Here is a 21,452-nt window from a genome sequence, read left to right on the forward strand (position 1 = left end):
TTGTAAAAAAAGAAAAAAACAAAAAAAAAACGGTGCTAACACGAGTATTGGTGGATTGTATTATTCCTTTAATATGCCACGGGCAATAACATATTCTCGTTACCGCTGTATTTCTCTACCTACACATAAAGCCAATAATAAATAAATTGTATGCAAATAGTGTTTTATTTTCAATATCATCCTTTACATTTATTCTCCCTTGGACCTCCCATTAGTCTATGTACTTAGTCCTAGCCTACAGTACATTTCAGGACAAGGACTGTAGCGAAGGTCTTGCGTGGACTGTAAGGGGTCACGTCGGTGGTTGCTGATTTTGAGCTATGTAAACTTACTAATATTACAAATGCGAAAGTTTAGATGGATGCATGGAAGATGGATGTTTGAGTTTGTAGCCTAAACGGCTGAACGAATTTCGATTAAATTTGGTATAGATGTAGAGGATAGTCTGGAAGAACATATAGGCCACTCATTTTTGTTTTTTTTAATTCCACGCGGACGGAGTCGCGGCCGTAAGCTAGTATAAATGTAAACCAGGCGTTGTCCTGTTTTAATATGATAGGAATAAAAACGCGAGAATACAATTACTTTGACCAAGTAATATTCAAATTTCATTACCTCTATTAACCGAGAGATCAGTAGAGTAACTGGAGATCGTGAGTTTCTGTTTAGCTCGATTCTGGCTACACCTTTTCACCTTACCTCTATCCAGACTGTATGAAACCGATAAATAGACTGTACATCTATAAGTTTTCGGTTTCAAGTAACCCTATAAAGCCGTGTGATACAAATAGTTAAAAAATCTATCATAAAACATATAAATATTACATTACGATTTATTTAGTACTAATATGTTTAACCTTTATACTTCTGATGTTTCCGAACGAAATAATTTTGATTGGCTCAAAGAACTGTCAAATCTGTCAGTTGACTGTCAGATTCAAATGCAGAAATCCAGCAAATGGCGCTCTCGCAAACTTCACTTTTGTACGAGCCTCCGCCGTTGTGTCTTGTCTCGCTTGCGCGTTTCGCCTTCCATTCGTTTACATTTTTCGATTTCAGTTGAGCTTGTTCCGCCTAATGTGACTTTTTTATAAATGAAACTGTGATTTTGAGATTCCCTGTGATATAAAATGACCTGATGGAGTACGTGTTTGGTGGTTGTTTAAGTGATCAGTGTAAAATGGGTTTAATAACTTCGAGGGAGCCGACAATGCTGGACGGTCCAGTTGCGTCTACGAAGAGTAACCATGTACGGCAGCCATCAACTAGGAACCGTACAAAACCTCCCATGCCCGACCGGGATGAGCTGGAGAACCGCTTCATTAAAGTGCTGGTAAGTGAACAAAAACCGCCGGCATTTTTGTTTACAAACACTGCAATTTTTGTTTACGATTCTTGCTTATTTTGTGAGGAGTAACGCCCATTGTTTTTAAATTGTTGACACAGTTTAAATTGTCATTTTAACACATTAAACAATTTACAAAGAAAGTAACGTTTTGCGTTAATAAATAATTAATTTTCTACAACATTTTTGTGCGTAAAGTTGATATTAATTGTAGTAACAAACGATATCTGGTTTGAAAGTTCCTTATTTAATGCCAGGGTGATAAAGACGTAGCCTTCTTTAGAATTAAAGTGTATAACTGGGAAAAACAAAACATTTCACAACAAGACCGTATTTCACGCCCTTAACCCTCGGGGGTAGGCACAGGTCGCGGACTTCCCTTTTGTCTTGTCTGGTAAACTGTGATATAAAAAAATGTGCTTTATATAAATAGGTACTCATATACTATAGATAAGCAAATTTAATAAGTTTTTGATACCAACAATGAATTCTCTTCTCAAATATTACTAAAACTAAAAAAAAATATTTATATTTTATTATCATCTTTACTAATACAGATTAACTCATAAGTAAGATTTAGTATTTACTTAAAGTTTTAAGAAATAACATAATAAATTAGTTAGCTGTGATCCATCTTAAGGTTGGGTTTCCATTGTCTTTTTAAAATTGCCATTTAAACATCTTACTAATATTATAAATGCAAAAGTTTAGAGGGATGGATGGATGTTAGAGTTTATAGCTTAAACTGTTTAGTGTATATTGTTGTAATTTGACATAGATGTAGAGGATACTCTGAAGAACACATAGGTTTACTTTAGTTTTTTTTTAATTTACACACAGACTGAGTAGCGGGTGAAAGCTAATTTTGTTATAAAATGATACATCCCTTTCCTATGACACTTCCTACATTATCACACTTCTATGAATTAATGGTCTTGCACATTTTATTGATAAGAAAAACGAAATATGTCATATCCTGTTGCTATCACTAGTACTGACAGATTGTGTGCCCTATTTCTCAATATAATGACAGGAAGATGTTTCATTTCCTTGCAATATGATTTATATTGGCTGTTATCCAGAGGAGAGAGGGATAGATTGCGTGAAAGGTGACATGATCAAGTAGGGAGTGATGACTGAGATGACGGATGATAGAGTGCTTTGGAGGACGAAAACCTGGTATGCCGACCCTACAGGAGTAGGATAAGGCAGGGGGGATGATGATTGGCTGTTATCCAGGATCTGTTGCAAAACATAACAATATTTGTTAGTAGTCTATATGTTAAATAAATAAAAAAAAACACTATTTATTGACCAAAAGAATTATAAAAAGGAACACAACTTACAAAATATATTACTGTAATAAAAATAAAAAATAAAAATTCTTGGCCAAAAGGAGAAGGCTCAGCTGATGCGGTCTTCAGCTTGTCACTAAAGGCCGTGCTGGTTTTTAGCCTCTGTTCTACTGTTAAGCTTTTCTGCAGTTTTATAGAAACATACATGTAAATTTTCTTATCATACTTCATACTAATATTATAAATGCGAAAGTTTAGATGGATGCTTGTTAGAGTTTGTAGCATAGACCGCTGAATGGGTTTCGATGAAATATGGTGGATGTAGAGGATAGTCTGGAAGAACACATCGGGTACTCTTTTTTTAATTCCATGCGGATGGAATCGCGGGCGAAAGCTAGTTATAGTATATATCAAGTGTTAAATTCCTATGTACATTTACATTTATGACTCAGTATTAGAATAGTTTATAGTTACTCTTCATGTTTACCTTTTTATTTAAGTTAAAGAGACTTGATGATTCGTGTTTACTTGCTTGTTTATATTCTCTTCAGCTATAAAAATGTAATTACTCATAATGGCGCCATTACGACCATAAATAATTATTCAACATTTTTATTATTGACACTGTTTTTATTACTATTGGATTTTCTTTGCTATTAGCAATGTTATGTTAGAATTTTTATGTACAGTGATGTTTCATTTTTATTTTAAAAGTAAACTTGTAGAAACTCCTTAATAATCTACTACTCTAATGTACAAAACTGTTTCATCATCATCATCATCATCAGGTTTTATCTGCCCACTGTTGGGCATAGGCCTTCCCCAATACCTTCCACAGATTGCAGTCCTCCGCCTTCCGCATCCAACGACTTCCCGCCGTGCGCACAAAGTCGTCGGTCCACCTGGGTGGAGGACGCCTATGCTCCTGGTCCCATTTCCTGGCCTCCATTCGAGGACTTCCCTCCCCCACTTGGCGTCGCTGTTCCGACAAATGTGACCGGCCCACAAAACTGTTTAGTCTTATTAGAATATCAATAGGAATCCTTCATGCTAATATTTTTTAATTTATTTAAAGAAATACAGCGTGGTTTCATACAGAATTCGAATGAAATATGAATAATCATGTCCTAGTGATAATTTAAGGTTATTATATTATTTTTGAAATGTTAAAACATTCATCCTCTTCTGATAATGAACAATATCAGAGGAAATGAACCATTATCCAATATAAAGTTGACGACAATTTACTAGCTGTAGCTCGAAACTCGTCTACTTGCAATTAAAAAAAAATAGTAGAAACATAGCCTATGTTATACAATGATAATGTAGCTTTTTAATGGTGCAAGAATTTTTAAAATTAGCCCTATAGTTTTGTTATTTCAATACATATGAAAATACAAATCATTCCTCTTTATAATATTAGTATTGATGAAGTAATATACCCTTTATGGCTATGCTTTTATGGTCGAGAGTTCGAATCCTGTCTGCCATCCAAATGAACTTAGTTTGAATGGTTACAAGTAATATTAATATACAAAAATCTACTAACATTTTGTATTTAGAGAAAAAACTTGTATCACGTAAATGTATATTTTCATGTATTACAAAGTAACTTATTATAATTACCATAAATAAAACATTTTTCCTCTTATGGGATTTACAAACACATAAGTACGTAAGTGTTTAAATTAAGCATAGGTTATAGTTGGGTCAGAAAACAGGAAAATTGACATCTCGTCAAGGTCGTGGGTTTAATGAGTAAATTGCTGTGTACGGCTGTCCGTGCGTCACCGCCCAGCGACTCGGCTCGCAATACGGTCAATATAGGGTCCTTGACTCCAAATTTAGGCAATTATTTAATGCTAGATGGGCATCTCTATAGCAGTAGGGACAAATGCAGATGTATATTAGACTAGCTGTTGGTCGCGGTTCCCCCGCGTGAAATTAAGAAAATAATAAAAAAATATATCCTATGTTACACATAGATAAATTGCCTTTCGGTGTAAGAATTTTTGAAATCGGCCCAGTAGTTTTTGAGTTATTTCAATATATACAAAAATACAAATCTTTTTTTTTATATTAGTATATAAGACCACATTAATGGTAGAACTCTAGACCTAGTCTTTGCTGGCGACGACTGTGATGTGATTGTTCAAGATATATTTATCTTGGACAGATTGTGGTTGCCATCCGTTTTTAATTTATCTAGGAAGATTTCAAACGACCGGCATTCTCGATTTATCGGTGGCATATATGTTTTAGGCTTATAACCATGAATATGGTTAAAATGTTAATGAAGAAAGAAAGAAATTCGTTTATTAAAAAAAATTAAATAAAAAGCAATTTATTCGGCGTGTGTGAAGCGCCGGATTTCAGTTCGCCGGAGTTACAATATTCTTTTGAAAACGGATAGACGAGTAAAGTACTCGAAATAACGTAAAGTGCAAAGTCATGTACAGCAAATAATTATTATTCAATTGTTTTGTTAATTGTTTTACCTTCCCTATCGCTCTGATACACCCGCGCCTCAAACTTCATTAACATTATCATAAATAACTAATTTTATACAAAACGTTAAGTACAGTTTTAACCGGTTTATGTAGCTAATGTAACGGATAATCGCCTAATTTTTTTTTCTTATTTTAAATAGAATATGTGCTGCAAATTAGTGCCCCGTATAGTCAAATAGGAATAAAACTAAGAAATATTTTTTTTATAAATCAAAAAGTTAGTCAAGTTTTAAAATTACTTTTAATGTTTCTTATATAGTCCTTGTTTAGTATGATAATACGTTTCCATCTATCTTACGTATATCGTGTTTTTTGCATTAATGTTTCTATAATAGCTAGTTATTATAATGTATTTTGTAATGTGCGGGTTTGTAGCTTGGTTATGCAGTCGGCTCTGCATGCACGCCAGTCAGGCTGCTTCCCACCGCGACTGCATCAGGCCCCTTTAATTTCCCGTAATATTGCGCCACGCGTTGCTCCACAGGTTTTATATTAATCTTGAGACTAGTATGACACGATAGGGTGACCAAGTAGTATACAGGAAGGTCTTCGATTCTTATCAAAATAAAAATATACAAGTCCAACTTTTTCTAGTATTTAGTATTTTCCCTATACTTTGCTATAATTCTGATTAAATATGGAGACAGGTAATATTTCAATTAAGTTATCAAGCATAGATAACTGACGGATAAGACGGCCACTAAAATTTTGACACTAAATAATCGATAAAATGCTTCAACATTGTGGACAGTCCTTGACCGTGGGTGTAGTGTGTGCACCGTGTGGTCGCAGAGCACCCACTGGACGCGGCTGCATTCCTCCACACCTATGCGGCTCGAATGCGCCGAGACCGATCGATCGCACGAGCCGCCACCGCCCGCCGGCTTGCTATCAACAATCCACTTTATTTTTATATTATAACATCATGATTACAAAATGCCTGCAGTCTAGGAATTAGAGATAGACCTGCAATGAACCTTCAATCGTATAACAAGAAACATGCTATAAATTTTATATAGAACGATGTATAAAGTTGCCTGCATTGGTCCAATTTAACTCTTGTCATCAACAATGATGGTTCTTTTTACAACTAGAGATTATTTTTATAGAGAATTCCGTAAAATAGATACTGGAGATTGCTGCGTTGACACCGCGTGTTATCAAATACTTTAGAAATGTAATAGAATGTAACCAACTTAATTGAGTGTAAATTTACAGACAATGGCGGCGTGACTTCAACTTCAAGCTGAATGTTTTATAACGAGGGTTAGGCTACATACACACTAGCGTAACAAACGAATGACGTTTCTTAGTGGAATTGTAGTTTAAGAATGATTTTTGCTATAATCTATAGCTAATGGTAGTGCTTATATGTGGATAAAATTTCCAACACTTCGCTTTGTTCTGGGTATCTTTAAATTTGGATTTTTTTTATAACATAAGGAGGCAAACGAGCAAGCAGCCACCTGAATCCGCTAAAATATCGAAGCAACCGCTGCCCATAGACATCCGGAATTGCAGATGCGTTGCCTACCCTTATCCGACGGAGGACGAGACACTCATACGGGGGATATTTCCCCTTCCTATGCTTCTCCTCCACCGACAAATCCACTTCCCCTTCCCATTCTCTACTTATAAGAAAAGGGTGGTATAGGGAAAGGGACATAAATTAGGCCTTCGGCCTTCCGTGCCTTCCAAACCTATGATTCCATCTTGTTAGTTTGTCTCTGGATCTTCATGAATTATAAGCTAAATTTAAATAAAGATTTACACGTCGTGTGCTACAGCCTTAAACTTGTATGTAACACGATTGTTGACAAAAAAATCGACCGTTACACGTTATTGAACGGTAATAGACATTACAAGATCTACTTAGCGATAGTCACACAGCTGATTGGTTTAAGTGCGCTGTTAGTTGTGTGCCAAAGTGCCGTTCCGTTACTTTTTGTGTGCTTTGCACCTTTTCGCTCGGATACGTCACGTATAAGTCAATAAGAGTTTTATTGATAACTATCTGTCGACGACTCTGCGTCTAATCTTACTAATATTATAAATTAGAATGTATGGATGGATGGATGGATGTTTGTTAGAGTTTGTAGCCTAAATGGCTGAACGGATTTCGATGAAATTTGGTATAGATGGTAGCGGATAGTCTGGAAGAACACAAAGGCTCACTCTCACACTCACTTCCTATTTTGTTAATTTTACGTGAACTAAGTCGCGGGCGAAAGCCAGTAAAAAATAAACACATTTAGTACCCTTGGTGTTTTTTCCAGATTATGTTTTAAATTTGTCCTAAATTCCATTGAGATCCGTTCAGTAGTTTATGATACAAAGAACTAACATCTATTTATCCATCCAAACTTGTGCATTTATATTAGTAAGATAAAGCAAGAAGCATGTCTTTCTTAACAAAAACCTACCCAAGGGATTTATAAACATTGCGTATTATTTTGGATTTTAGTCATCTTGAGGGTTTGTTTGCAGAATATATCGTTGCACTAAAACCAATAGGTCAACAAAGTATTTTCTAATTTGTTATTTCTTCCGCAGTTTGTGCGTGCATTGAACATTAGTGTGGGCGGTATACTCGATAATTGACCGCCGTGATAGCCACAAGGCTATTTATAATTAACCAATTCCATAGGAAATATGCGAATTAATTAAAACCTAGATTGTTTAATAATTTATTGCTAAATGCTGCCAGATAATGTTACGCTTTGATTGTATACATTTAAATAAAGGGTTACCTTAAATAAAATCTACGATTAACCGATTCGTTATTTGTAATAGGAATAAAGTCTACGATTTCCTTTTGATAATTATATATTCAAAATTTATAATAAAAGCAATGCTTATAATAGTTTGTAAATGAGGCATTAAAATGGCGCCGGTGTTCCGTGTTAATACTCTTGGCGACAGTTAATTAGTGGATTTCAGACAGCGATCCTAGTTAAGTACGGATAAGTAATTCACTAGTCGGGCAGTGATAAAGCGTAAGAAATTGCCGTGTAATTGAGAAACTTGTCGCTTTAAATTTATTCTAATTAATGCTGGTTGCCATGCTTTGTTCGTGTTATATTATGCTCTCGTTTACAGATCTTATAGATACTTAAACTACATTAAGGGGCTCCCTGATATACAACTGAGTGGATGTAAATTGTGAAGATGTTCCCACAGCAATTAAGCATTGAATCGGATCTGAGTAGAACGGTAAGCAACACCGGCTGGAGTCAGCCGGCGTGACGGCCTGGGTCGTGCGAAGGTCGTGCTCTAGGCCACTCTTAATATCCTACATAATTGCCCGCTGCTTACGGAAACATTAATTTGCTATATTACGAAGACGAGCAAGGTTCTAACAGTGAAAGGAAAATAGACTGGTCCATGGTTACCTTAAAAATTGTAACCATGTTTCATGTTTTGTACTAAAAGTCCTTTGAAGTAGTTACTCGTTCACACAAAAGTATTGAGTATTTCGAAGTTAAAGGTATACTGTTAAGTATTGTCCTGGGAAATGTTCAATTTCAGTCACGTTGATTTTGTACCTTGAATAAAGTTAACGGTGTACAATGTTAAACCTCCATAAGTCTACAATAACTTGTAATTTAATTAAATTCGCATTTGCAAGACGGCTTTCTGTATACGATGCAAAATAATATTACAGACATCGATCATTTCCCGCTAACATGTGGTATTGACGAGATCTTGATGCGTCCACGGTGTTACCGCCAAGCGGAAATGCATTTGCTTTTTCCTTTCATCTTGACCGACAATCCCTCTTTGATGTTTATGCTTTGTGAGCAATCATTCGTGAAGTATGTAACAGTTTTACCGAGGGTTTTCATTGAGGAATGGTTTGTATTAAATGTATTCGCATCACTCTCGTTGTTCAGTAAAAAAATAGAGACAACAAATTATTTAAATGCAATTATTTCGGCAGTGGAATTTCACTGTTAGATTTAGTGACTTGTAACGAATAAAGTTATTTGAAGATAAATAATCGTTACGCAATATTATGCAGCGTAAATATAATAAATTAAGTTTCTTTTGATGGTAATCGAGAAGCGTGACGGTGAGAAATGTTGTCCGTGTTGATCAACAACGATGTGTTCCGCTTTGATGCCGAAATAACGAAGAGCGCCCGATTACACGCATTGTGGTTACACTACGAAAAGTAATGGTCTATTAAAAATGTAATATAGGTCGGAGGTGGTTTGACATAGGGTGTTTAAAAAAATCATAAGGTGCATTAAAATGCAAATACTTACATACTGGTTTTATTCTCTAAGGGCACGGTACTGTTCTGTACAAAACTTCATTTCTTAATAGAATTCAGTACTTTTTAATATTGACTGAATTTTCATCTCGAATGTACATCACAAACAAATAAACGATTATGTGCGCACATGTACATAGTATCATAAAGTTAAAACTTTTTATAGCGATAAGTTTAAGACGGGTCGTTGACTTGTCCGCATGTCCGCATGTTCGGATGTGATTAGAGGGACCCCGATGACCGTATGATTGGGTTACGCCTGATTGAGGCCCCCTTTGATTGGTTGTATTTGCAACGGGTTCGATTTTAGGCTGATTGTTATTGTGTTTGGTAAAGTGATTTGTGACGAAGGTCTAATCTTTATTTTATTTAAATAAATAAGTCTTGGATGTTTAATTAAAGGAGAATTTGTGTGTTTAGAATCAAAGAAAGTTGTATAATTTATAACGTAATGGTTTTCTACTAAAACTAACTGATCAGAGTTCAAACTTTTTACGTTAGTCGACAAATTGGCGATAAGACGTATTTATTAACTTTGGTATACAAAGTCAAAAGTCAAAGGCATTAGTCATTGTTAAAAAGTCGTTAGCTTATGCAATATAGTACAATTTCCCCGTGAAAGTTGAACCGACGGTTATGGGTAGTTAGGCGGAGGGGCGCGGGGGACGAGGTTATGAGCAGTCACGACTTTTCATGCTTCGTGCATAATTGTGTCATTTTTTTGCACTAAATGTCACCTAAAGTTTTTACCGAGTCGCAAATGTCTTGTGTACCATTTAGGTATATATGTCTTGTTTATTAGCTTGCTAATGTTTACATAAAAATACCTTAATTTGTTAACTGATTATGTAGCAAAATTACTAATTAAATTGTAATTTACCTTAAAAGTTACAGGAAAACTCGAGACTAAATAATTTGAATTCAAGTAAGTTGCCATAGCAACTAATAATAAATATAACTCAAGGGAAATATCGGAAACGTATAACAAACGTTATATTAAACCGAACACATGAAACAAAAATAATCTATACATAATGAGTCGTCTATTTTGATCCGTACTAAGCTGCAACAGGCACAATGAGCCACATAACACGACCAGCTGATTGACGGCGTGACGTCATCCCCACATGTGCTGCCCAGACACAACTTTAAGACCATATCACACTATCGACGGTACTGAAGATTGTGAATATAAAATCACAAAATAAGCTGGATAGTATAAAAGACAAAAACATCTCATTTAACTGATATTTAAAGACATTATAATCGTTTAATTTTATATTTCTAAAATATTTAAAAGTTGTATATTAAAATACAAACATCTACAAGCGATATAAGTGTAACTTCACATCTCTAACTGTAAATATCCAATTGCGTTGGTCTATTCGTAAAGCAGCTGTAGTAAATATATTTATTAGATATTGTAGTGTGTCGCCACCTTAACCGCTGCTTCCTCCCATTGTTAGCGGCGTGCGTTGTGAACCCAAACACCAAAGCTCAAAGCATTCCCAGCGAACAAGCGCTTGTTATCTTACATTCATAACGCGTTCCAGTGCTTTTTTTGTCTTGTATGTATTCTCATCGTGTTGCAGATTGCGATACTGTTTACTCCTTGGTTTACAAAGATAAAGATGTTTGCAACTTAGTTTGATAATATCGCTGAATTTTAAGTTACAATTTTCATTTAAATTAAGAAAATCTAAAGTCGTTTGCTAATTCGTATACGATATGTATCTTATGGTCAAAGTAATTATTAAATTTCATCTTGAATTGTACATTTAAAAAAAAAACGAATCTTAAACACTTGGCTTCGTAGGCGCTGCTTACAATCAGATAAACGTCAAAATTTATAAGGAATTGGGAGTTTAAACGCTTTATTTAAGGCGCTGTTACATCATTCATTTCCGTTTCAGTATTAGGCTGTTAGTTAAATGTGCATAGTGCGAAAACGATAAAATGTATTCAATTGTTGAACTCTTGTAAATGCAAGTGGCAAGTTTCGTGAACGACTTTCTTGCACGTCCTCGAAAGTGGAGTACATACGTTGGTATTTGCAGTCGCGTCGCCAATTCGCTGTATATGGACATCGTGACCACTTCCATCGATGACTGTCCTTATACGGACGCTTGCAAAAAACAGACGTCCTTCGAACGTTGGTAAACAGACGAAACTTGATTCAGAAGCTTTTATTGGTCAATTTAATTGCTTTATGTCTGTACTACATGTAACCGTGGATTTTCATTACAAGACAAAAAAATCTTACCTTTTTTAAAGAGATTTTTGTACTATATAGTATTGGGTGATAAAAGTACAAGTGACCAACCTAGACTAGTCTAATTTTTACCAACAGAAAAGGGGACGCACAAAAAGATAATATTTTTCCCACCTATGCGTCTCAACCTTGTATGAGAAAGGAAAGAGGATTAAAATTAGGCGTCTGGCAAGTAGCAGGCTAGGGATCACGGTATAAATTTTGTTCACTACTTATTCACTTATTCAAAATGTATGTAATTTAAAGAGCTTAGCTTATCAGCGATCTACGACCGTACATGGCTGCAGTAATTGTAAACAATAGCCGCAGGTGGTCCGGCCGAGATCTAGTACCATTCATCATAAGTAAAAGCGAGCTGCATCTCCTTATTACAATTATACTAGTAACATTTTAATTAAACATTTAAATAATAACTATCCTTGGCAGCTCTTTTCAATACTGTTTTTAGGGTATAGTCTCACTGTGATCCTGTTTAAATCTATTTAGTTATATCCAGTATTGAAGCACTCACTGTACGACTACCCATTGTCTTTATAATGCAGTGCATGACTCGCCATTGTAAAACAAGACAAGACCTGTGTTTATTTAATATCATATGGTCCGTCTTTTGATAGGGAAGGACTATTAGTGAGTTTATGTTCTACTTGTGGAAGGAAGAAAATAGCTTGGTTGGTAGCAAAAGTGCCTATGTGTTATTTCACACTATCCTCCACATCTATACCAAATTTCATCCAAATCCGTTTAGCCGTTTAGGCTACAAACTCTAACAAACATCCATCCATCCATCTTAACTTTCGCATTTGTAATATAAGTATGATTATTATAGTGGTATAAAAATAACACGGTCCGGGTTCTCTATATGCTTTTATCCACTGTTATTGGAGACAGACTTTATTCATTGTAAGTAAAAGAATAGAGTCGACTGTCCACGTCTATTTTATTAATCTTAACCAGTCTATCTGTTCAACATCGGTGATGTTTTTAGCCGTAAAGATCGCAAGTTTATAGAAAAAATATTGATAACCCTAAAGTCAATATTCCAAGAAATTTTTAAATTCAATCCAAACAAGGGTCGACTGTCAGGACCCGGTCATATTTCCTTATCAAGAGCTCCGGCCCCGCACGCTTCCTTGCATTAAATTACCATAACTTAATACATGTTTGTTAATGCAAGCCCCTTATTACTTCCGCCAGGGCCCTAATAAAGTGAAATTATTAAAATAAATTAGGGTCAACGTTTAAACCTATGGCTTGCAAAGACCGAATATACAAACATGTAAGCCAGATTCAGAGTAGTAAAACCTAACGAATGTATACAGCAAAGGGAAGTAACAAAAACAATGCAGTCGGTTTTGGCAGCTTTGTTTGACGAAAAACTCTACATTGGTACGTTTTTTGTTTTAGCCCACCATTTTCAAATGTACGCATTTGTGTTCGATAGTTATACTAATGGTGAATAAAGACTATTGTGTACGGGTGATTACAATGTTAGCTTTCCAATTGCAACATGCTGCTATTGTGGTAGACGGGTGTAGCGTGACGGTGGCCGGCGATGTGTCACGTGGATCTAGACAATGATCTGTCGCTGGGACCACAGCGGGATAGTCCACCCATTTGGTTCAGACCATCAAGACCACTAGGTCTAGAGCGATCTTTGAAATATATCACTAAATTTAATCTGCTTTAACTTCTAGAACTGTATTTGCTTCTTTGATCGTTGTTCATGTTGATTTTCTTTTGTCAATTAGTAAACATGTAGCTCTGAGTTTTCCTATTATCAGAAAATACGTCATTATGAGTTATCAATGAGTAAACATTATTATTTACTCTATTATTCTAAGAAATCTTAGTATCGAGCGTCAACATTTGTAAATATATTTATGAATCATAATTAATAAAGAAATGAAATGTAAATTTGATTGTATTGTTCAAATGTTAATTTTATATATAATTTCTAGGAACAAGAATTACCTGACTTAGGGCCTGTCCTACCACTGGTTGGTAGAAGATCAGATAACTTCAAAATGATGTTACAGTCAGACAAGGGAACAAAATCCTATATTTCCATCACATATTTTACATGTTGGATTGTTATTTTTTATTTTATTATTTTTTAGATATCGTAGTAAAACGCTGTGCCTTTTTTACCACAAACATAATAATTAAGTGGTATGTGGTCAAATGATATCTGTACGGACATAAATTCAATTCATCAGTCAAAGTACTTTTGTGTTAGTGTATCTATATACACTCGCATGTAATAGTGATTTAAGTGGTCCAAAAAAACAGATGCACGCATCATATATCTGGTATTTGGCATGCAAATGTCAATCATGCAGCAATGCTCCGCTAAACAGACGCACTGCAACACTGATTGCCTCTAAGCAGGATGTGGTTACGCTAGTGCGGGATTAATACGACAAAGTTCTATATATTGCAACGCACATTGCAGATAGAACTCTGTCCAAGTTATTTAAAAGTGGAACAATCTGGATTTCCCATTGAAGTTATATGTGTGATGTAATTTGGATTAGGGTAAATACATGATGTTCACGGGGAATTATAACTACGATTGACAAACTGAAAATTTACCCGTATTCATTAGACCGTTAAAAGATCCCTTAACTTTAAAGTAATAACTTCTGAAGACAGGAAATAAGAAGAAATTATACAGTAGGGGATAAACAATACGAGGGGAGCAGTTTACTAAGATTTGAGCTAAAGTACTAGTTTTAGTAGTAGAAGTTTTAGTTAAATCCAACTAAATTGTTAATGGGAAAGTTTAGTTGGATGGATATTTGTTAGAAGCTATCACCTAAACGGCTGGACGGATCTCGATGAAATTTGACATGTATGTAGAATATAATATGATAGAATATATAAGCTACTCATTTTTATGTTTTTTGAATTCCACGCTGAGTCGTAGGCGACAGCTAGTGTCGTATAATTATCTTAGTCATGTCTACTCTGAATGATATAAAGCGTGGTATTTGTAACAACGTATGTGTTTAGATACAAACTACAGTATCAATTATTGTGTGACCACGTAATCGATCTGTCTACGGTGAACGATATAGCGCCGGTTCGTATTGCAGACAATGCGGTCTTCCATTGAATGCCCTCTTGACTCACATGCTTCATTCACGTCAGTCCAACAGTAGGCTTACACTGTATCATGGGTATCTGCGCCGATTTTAAAAATTATTTCACCATTAAAAAGGTAATTTATCTGAGTAACATTAGCTTTGTTTTTTTAATTCACACGGACGATTCGCGAGCAATAGCTAGTTATAAATAAGTTATCCCTGAGTTGTGTTGGTTGAAAATCTACGTAAAAGTGTTCACAATGTCCTAAATTTTACTAATTCTAGTATAATGAGAAAACAAAGGCCTTTGTCTTTTTTTATTGTGTCCCGTTTGGTAATTCCCGGAAGAGGGAAGGAAGTGCGCCGTGACATGACTGCTTGTGTCTTGCTTGTACAGCTGCTATAGTCGCCAAGTTTACTGTCAAAACAATAGGGGGAGCCACAAGGTGTCTTCTAAATAAGAATAGCTAATAAACCTGTACATCTGTAGGTTACCAGTGCTGTAAATTGTTTTCTTAAGTTGGTACTTATTATTACGATTGTAATTATTTGTCGTAATTCAAGATTTGTAGTAGGTTGAATTACTTATTATTAATTACTTAATGAAATTGTAGTGTCTGTTTGTAATATCAAAATAAAATTGAAGATAATGTATTTGCGTTACTGATAACGTATTTATAAATTTGTTGTCTGTCTGTCTGTCCGCAAGCCGCGTTTATTCTGGGTAATCACCGAAATTACTAGGCCGATTTCGACCGAACTTTCACTGAAGGGTAGCTGACATAGACGGGCATATATAGGCTACTTTTTATCTTAATATTGCGTGGACGAAGTCGCGGGCAACAGCTAGTTAAATATAATCTCCTTCACACATTACTTACGATGACACAATTTGAAATTATTAATATTAAATAGAAACAAGTGTGTCACAAGTTTATATGACTCAAGTCACAAGAGTATTTGTTTATGTTATTTGTGTTTGATGATGCTTTTATATGGAAGTTACAAGTGCACATTATTATACAGTGTGTAGATTATTCATCATCATCATCATCTTTCTCCTTATCCTACTCCTGTAGCATCGGCGCAAGAGATTTTTGTCCTCCAAATAACTCTATCATACGTCATCTCAGTTATCACTCCCTTTTTGATCATGTCACCTTTGACGCAATCCATCCATCGTTTTCTAGGTCTACCTCTAACGATGTACACTCACACACTCATAACTAACGTTCTCATTGTAACATGCGATTCATCCCTCCTCATGCACATACCATGTTAACATTTTACTCCTTACCTTCTCTACCACTGGGGCTACTCTCAAACTTCCTCTAACTACAGCAAATAGTATTGCACAATAATAGTAATTAATTCCATTTTTATTTAGCTATATTAATATTTCCCCTTATCACTATGCTCGCAGTACAATTGTGGCGCCAGGCGTTGATATTTTTAAGTTAATATACGTGCTTCATACATTGTACGCAACAACAGGATGTTTCCGTTTATACTTATCACATGTTCCAGTGAACTACTATTAATAAACACTCTGTATTCGTATGATCTGAGATATGAATTATTTTTTTCTTGATTTGAGTTGTAACGGACTGTTTATTAAAAATGTAATCTTGTTAGCGATTATTCAGTATTTAAAAAAATACATTTAGATAATTACTTTAGTATGTTAACTTTTTTTAAATATATGACTAGCTGTGGCTCGAGAAGCTTCTCGAGCTTCGTCCAGGTGAAATTAAAAAAATAATAAAAAATATAGCCTATGCTACTCACATATAAACCTTTGTAACGGGGAAAGAATTTTTAAAATCTGCTTAGTAATTATTACGTGAAACGAATACGTAGGAAAATCTAAAAATACAATTCTTTCCTCTTTATAATATTAGTATAGATATAAATGAAGTCTTGTATGTTTATCGCAATTAAGTGCAAATCCCGTTAATTAGCAAATTTCTAGTTGAGTTTTCTCCGACTGAAGGCATCCTTAGGTGCGTGTTTCTTGGCATTATACTCGAGCACGCCCCCTCACTTAGGACGGTGCTTAAACACAGCCTTCTGTATGATATAATCTCACGCGTTGCTGACACTACGTATCCCAAAGTGCCCCATGGTAACTTAGCTAAGTTGATGTCTCTCTGTTTTCTTAATTCGTACATTGGATTTAAATCGAGTATGGATAAATTATTTTTGCAGTGAAAATTATAAACGGATTTCTTATTTAAGAAAGTTGTACTAAATAGTGTTTTTTAAAGTTTTTTTTCGCACATGAATGTAACTAAAGTTACATCCTTGCACATGTTGGTAATGAGAAAAAAACCAGAGCGGTCGTGCTTTGGATTCCCAGTTTGTATGCATTAATGACTTTCTTTTATTCAAATCCATGGAAATTGTACAAAAAACTACATAGAATAGGATACACACTGTAGATTATACTACTACTAGCTGTTCCCGTGCGGCTTCATCCACATGAAATTATGAAAATATTATTTTATTGTTAACATTTATCAAATTATCAATAGTAAATGTCAAAATTACATTACTTGACCTTGGCAATCTTACTTTCTTGATGTTGGCAGCAACTTTTGGGCTCTTTCCCACATTAGGGTTTTTATCCAAAATATTTACCCCCCTAAGTTTAATGGCCTGAAAATATATAGCTTAAAGCATGACGTAAGTGTCGGGCTAAAAAGAATCCTTTTTTTCAAATTCAAAAATATGCTGTAATTGCTGAGATCTAAGGCAACAAAGAAGTGTGGGTTTACGCTTTATTATAATAGTAGATATACCGAACGTAATAAAGTTATAGATAAAATCACTTTTGCTCGCTTCGCCTTAATGGTATTAAAATAAGAAACTGAATCCAAAAAAACATGTAAGAATTTTTACTATCTCCTTTTAATATTTTCGGAACAAAACACTATCATAGGAACATTTTTAAATGCTAGGGAGTTAACACAGTAGGTGCAATTCCAATCGACTCAGACCTTTTAAAGTAAACTATTTTACTATTACACGACAGGATGCAAATAACCATTACAAAAGCAATGTGCATTATGAATACTATGTCTGAATGACCGTGAGATTAATTGATCATTTACATATAATAGATCTATTCCTACACTACGCCAGGTTAAGCGATAAACAGCATTCCGAATACAGTAGTTGCAAAAACCTAAATCAGGCCAAAGTATAAATAAACCTTGACACTTTGCAATCAAGTCCTTATAAGTGATATTGTAGTGAGCTTATCGGTCTCGCGAGCTTTAATTGCACGAAGCTTTGATAAACCGACGTGTATGTGTGTCAGATAAGTTACCAGTTTTATGATGCGAATGTACCTCGGTTATGCCTGTTACACACGAGCACAGAATATTGAAGTAGTGCAGCGAATAATGCGGTACTATTAGATGCTTGTGACTTAAATCTGTCACTGTTTCGATGTGGTTGTTAAAATAATAGTAGTACTGCACTGTCTACTGCGCTAAATCACTGTTCTACCCTCGTGTATACCATGCATTATGGTTGGCGATAATGTACTTCTGTCGTGTTGGTGAGACTCGAGCTTTATCGTCCTGACTGTACTTCAAGGCTTAGTGGCTTTTATTGTGTTATTTTACGATTGTATTGAAGTTTTATGTCAGCTATGAAGTATTGTGGACTTAATTTTGATGGATTTAAATTTTTTATGTTTTAAACAAGTTGTAAATTCGCGTCGGAGTGCGAACATTAGTCAAGTTATTGTGTTATTCGTATGCTTTACTTAGACTATAAAGATGTTACTTTACCGTTTACGATTCCATGCCTATTCAAATTTTCACCTGATAGCTTTTAGTCTTCGATTTATTCAAATTAAAGCGGCTACTTTACACGTCTCCTTATATTCGTCTGTGAACCGTTACCACGTATAAAGGACGCGTTACTTCGTGGTGGGCATGAAGGAACTCAATTAAGTACAGATTAAAAATAAATATATACCATTAATGATATTTGGGATTATGCGGCCGCTTAAAACTCAAGCCTGTTTAAGGTGGCCACTTATTGAAACAAAACCGGACAGTTTTGGTATTATCGTTTAATGACTTTTTTAATTTTTGACACATACGTTTGGAATCCATTGAATAAATTGCAGTTTTATACATTTACTTATCGTTAGAATAGCGTTTGTCATGTTGGTATTTGCGTTTGGGATTATACCTACTTAGCGTTAGTAACACGCGGATTATCCTCCCTACTTTTATTACCTACTGCAATGCACGTGTAATCCGCTAAACAATGTATCTCTATATTCTATTAGTAAATTACACATAGTTTTGGCTCAAAAAATGTTGTCTTACATTTACATGTTCCAGATTTGTCCATAGTCTGTCCTAATCCATGATGTCCCTATGTTTTAGCGTCTCGATTAAAACCGCTTTGCCATTTGGGTCCGGCGGTGACCCAGTTGTTCGCAGAACGTGAATTTATTATGTCGATGCTTTTATTCCTTTGTTTGTTTAGCCGTGGCGCCGTCGATCCACGTTTGATTTATTTATCGCTGTTTGTACGTTTTGTAGTTCGTGTTGTGATCACGGAACATGCCATTTTGATTCATCTTACTAATATTATAAATGCGAAAGTTTAGATGGATGTTTGTGAGAGTTTGTAGCCGAAACGGCTGAACGGTTCTCGATGAAATTAAGCATGTAAGTCTGGAAGAACACATAGGCTACTTGCTTTTGTTTTTTTTTTTTAATTCCGCGCGGACTGAGTCGCGGGCGAAAGCTAGTTCGTCATAAATATAAATATCTACGATTATTGAGCAACTAGTAGGATACTAAATCTGCGTGAATACAGTTGGTTTGTTTGAAATGTCTGACTATTGGATCCTTATAGATGGATATATCCTTAACCAAAAATTAATTTCTTTGTAAATTATACGTTGCCTTTTGTTCGTTATAATTACGACTTTAGTGTCTTTAACTGTGGTATTCTGTACTTTCATGAAAAATCTAAATATTATGTCTTCAGCGAAGTCTTTCTAAACCTACGAATTTCATAATTTTTTACATTTTACATCCATTCATGAGCCTTATTGTCTGTACGTAAAAGCTCTGTGAATTCTCGCGTGTGAAGATGCTTTAAAAAGGAAATGCTTTTCTCGTTGTTCGCTGTTCAGCTTTCTTACAGTTGACATTTTTTGTGAGCCAGTGACTGTTTCCTAGAGTAGCTTCATGTCATGAATAGCTTTGCGTCATACATTTTTAGATTTATTTTCACAAAATGATTTTCTATTTTGTTTTTTGATAATTCAAAAAACTTTTAGGATTATTTAAAAATTGCTTACGAAACAATAATAGCGGGCGCACACTTGTTCAACTGTTTAGTTGCATAACTAAACATCGAATAGTGGTAGTGCCCGCTTTAACATCTTAGCAGTGCAGGGCCGGCACGCCCGGTGTAATACCACGACCACACAGAAGACAGGCGTGAAATGGAAGCAATTCCGTGTTTCGTCTGATAAGTGTGGTGCCGGAGGCCTAATTTAAGTCCCTTTCTCTTTACCACCCTTTTCTTAAAGGAGAGGATGGGAACGGGAAGTGGATTTGACGGTGGAGGAGATGCATAGGAAGGGGAAATATCCTCTTTATGTGCATCTCCTCCTCCGTCGGATAAGGGTAGGCAACTCATCTGCAATTGCGGATGTCTATGGGCAGCGGTCGCTTCGCCATTTTGGCGGATTCAGGTGGCCGCTTGCTCGTTTGCCACCTTATGTTAGAAAAAAAAAAGCTCATTAGAATCAAAGGATAAACTGTCGTGCGATAGTTTAGTTTCACGTATGCGCACGCTTTTAGTATTCATATTAATTTTGTTCGTAGAATAGCGTGTTATAACAGTATTCCAGTTCGCTATCGGTGCCTCGGGGTGTCCCTCCCATAGCGGCGCGCCTTCGAGTTATTAATGATGGTTCAAGAGGGCCATGATGTGTGCCATCTGGCTGCGCTATGAGGACCGCGAGTCACGCCCCATTGGCCCTCAGCGCCATCCTTACTGTTAATTACACCGTCACGTGGGGTTTGTTTTACACACAAAATGTCTGATTTGTGTAGTCTGTGATAAATTAACTCCAAAAGTAAGAAAATTTTAATGAAATATCCAACAAGATTATGCGAAAACTGTCTTAAAGACCATTGTTTTGGTTAAATGACTTATAGGATTCTGTAACGATATTCAGCTTCTTGTCTTGCTTAGTCGCCACAACGTTACGACAGTTATAGGCGTTTGTTCAATCTACATACGGCCAACGTTTAAAACAAACAAAACGAACGAGATGAGCTAGTTTTTTTAAACAGTTCGCTGGCGTCATAAAAAATAGAGAAGTGTAAAAGCGAGCGGGCGGCGACGCGCGGCGGTGCAGTCGCTCTGAAAGCTCGGTTTTCAGCTGCACCCACTGCACAGGACGACGACCTCGCCGTGGCTGCACTGTATGACGACGTTTTAAATAATAAGATATCGCGGGTAGCATTAGCACAAGTTTGTATGTTTAGGTTATAGTTGAGATTTACTGCCGCATGCTAAGTTACTTGGTCACTGAAAGCTACTGCTTTACTAGGTTTAGTGGAAGAACGTTCGCGAAAACACGTAAAATCTTAATTTTTTCCTAGACAATGACAGAA

General features: G+C 35.6%; 1 protein-coding gene across 1 annotated transcript in view; it reads left to right on the forward strand.

Moving 5' to 3' along the window:
- Window positions 1-956: 956 nt before the first annotated feature.
- LOC106108732 (formin-like protein CG32138) overlaps window positions 957-21,452 on the forward strand; it is a 57,185-nt gene continuing 36,689 nt past the window's right edge. Inside the window, exon 1 of the mRNA XM_013289992.1 lies at window positions 957-1,333. Coding sequence (XP_013145446.1) covers window positions 1,139-1,333 — 195 coding nt within the window. The 5' untranslated portion in view covers window positions 957-1,138. The remainder of the gene's footprint in view (window positions 1,334-21,452) is intronic.

Source organism: Papilio polytes, unplaced genomic scaffold (assembly GCF_000836215.1).
Source record: "Papilio polytes unplaced genomic scaffold, Ppol_1.0 DF821400.1, whole genome shotgun sequence".
In the NCBI taxonomy this organism is placed as follows: Eukaryota; Metazoa; Arthropoda; class Insecta; order Lepidoptera; family Papilionidae; genus Papilio; species Papilio polytes.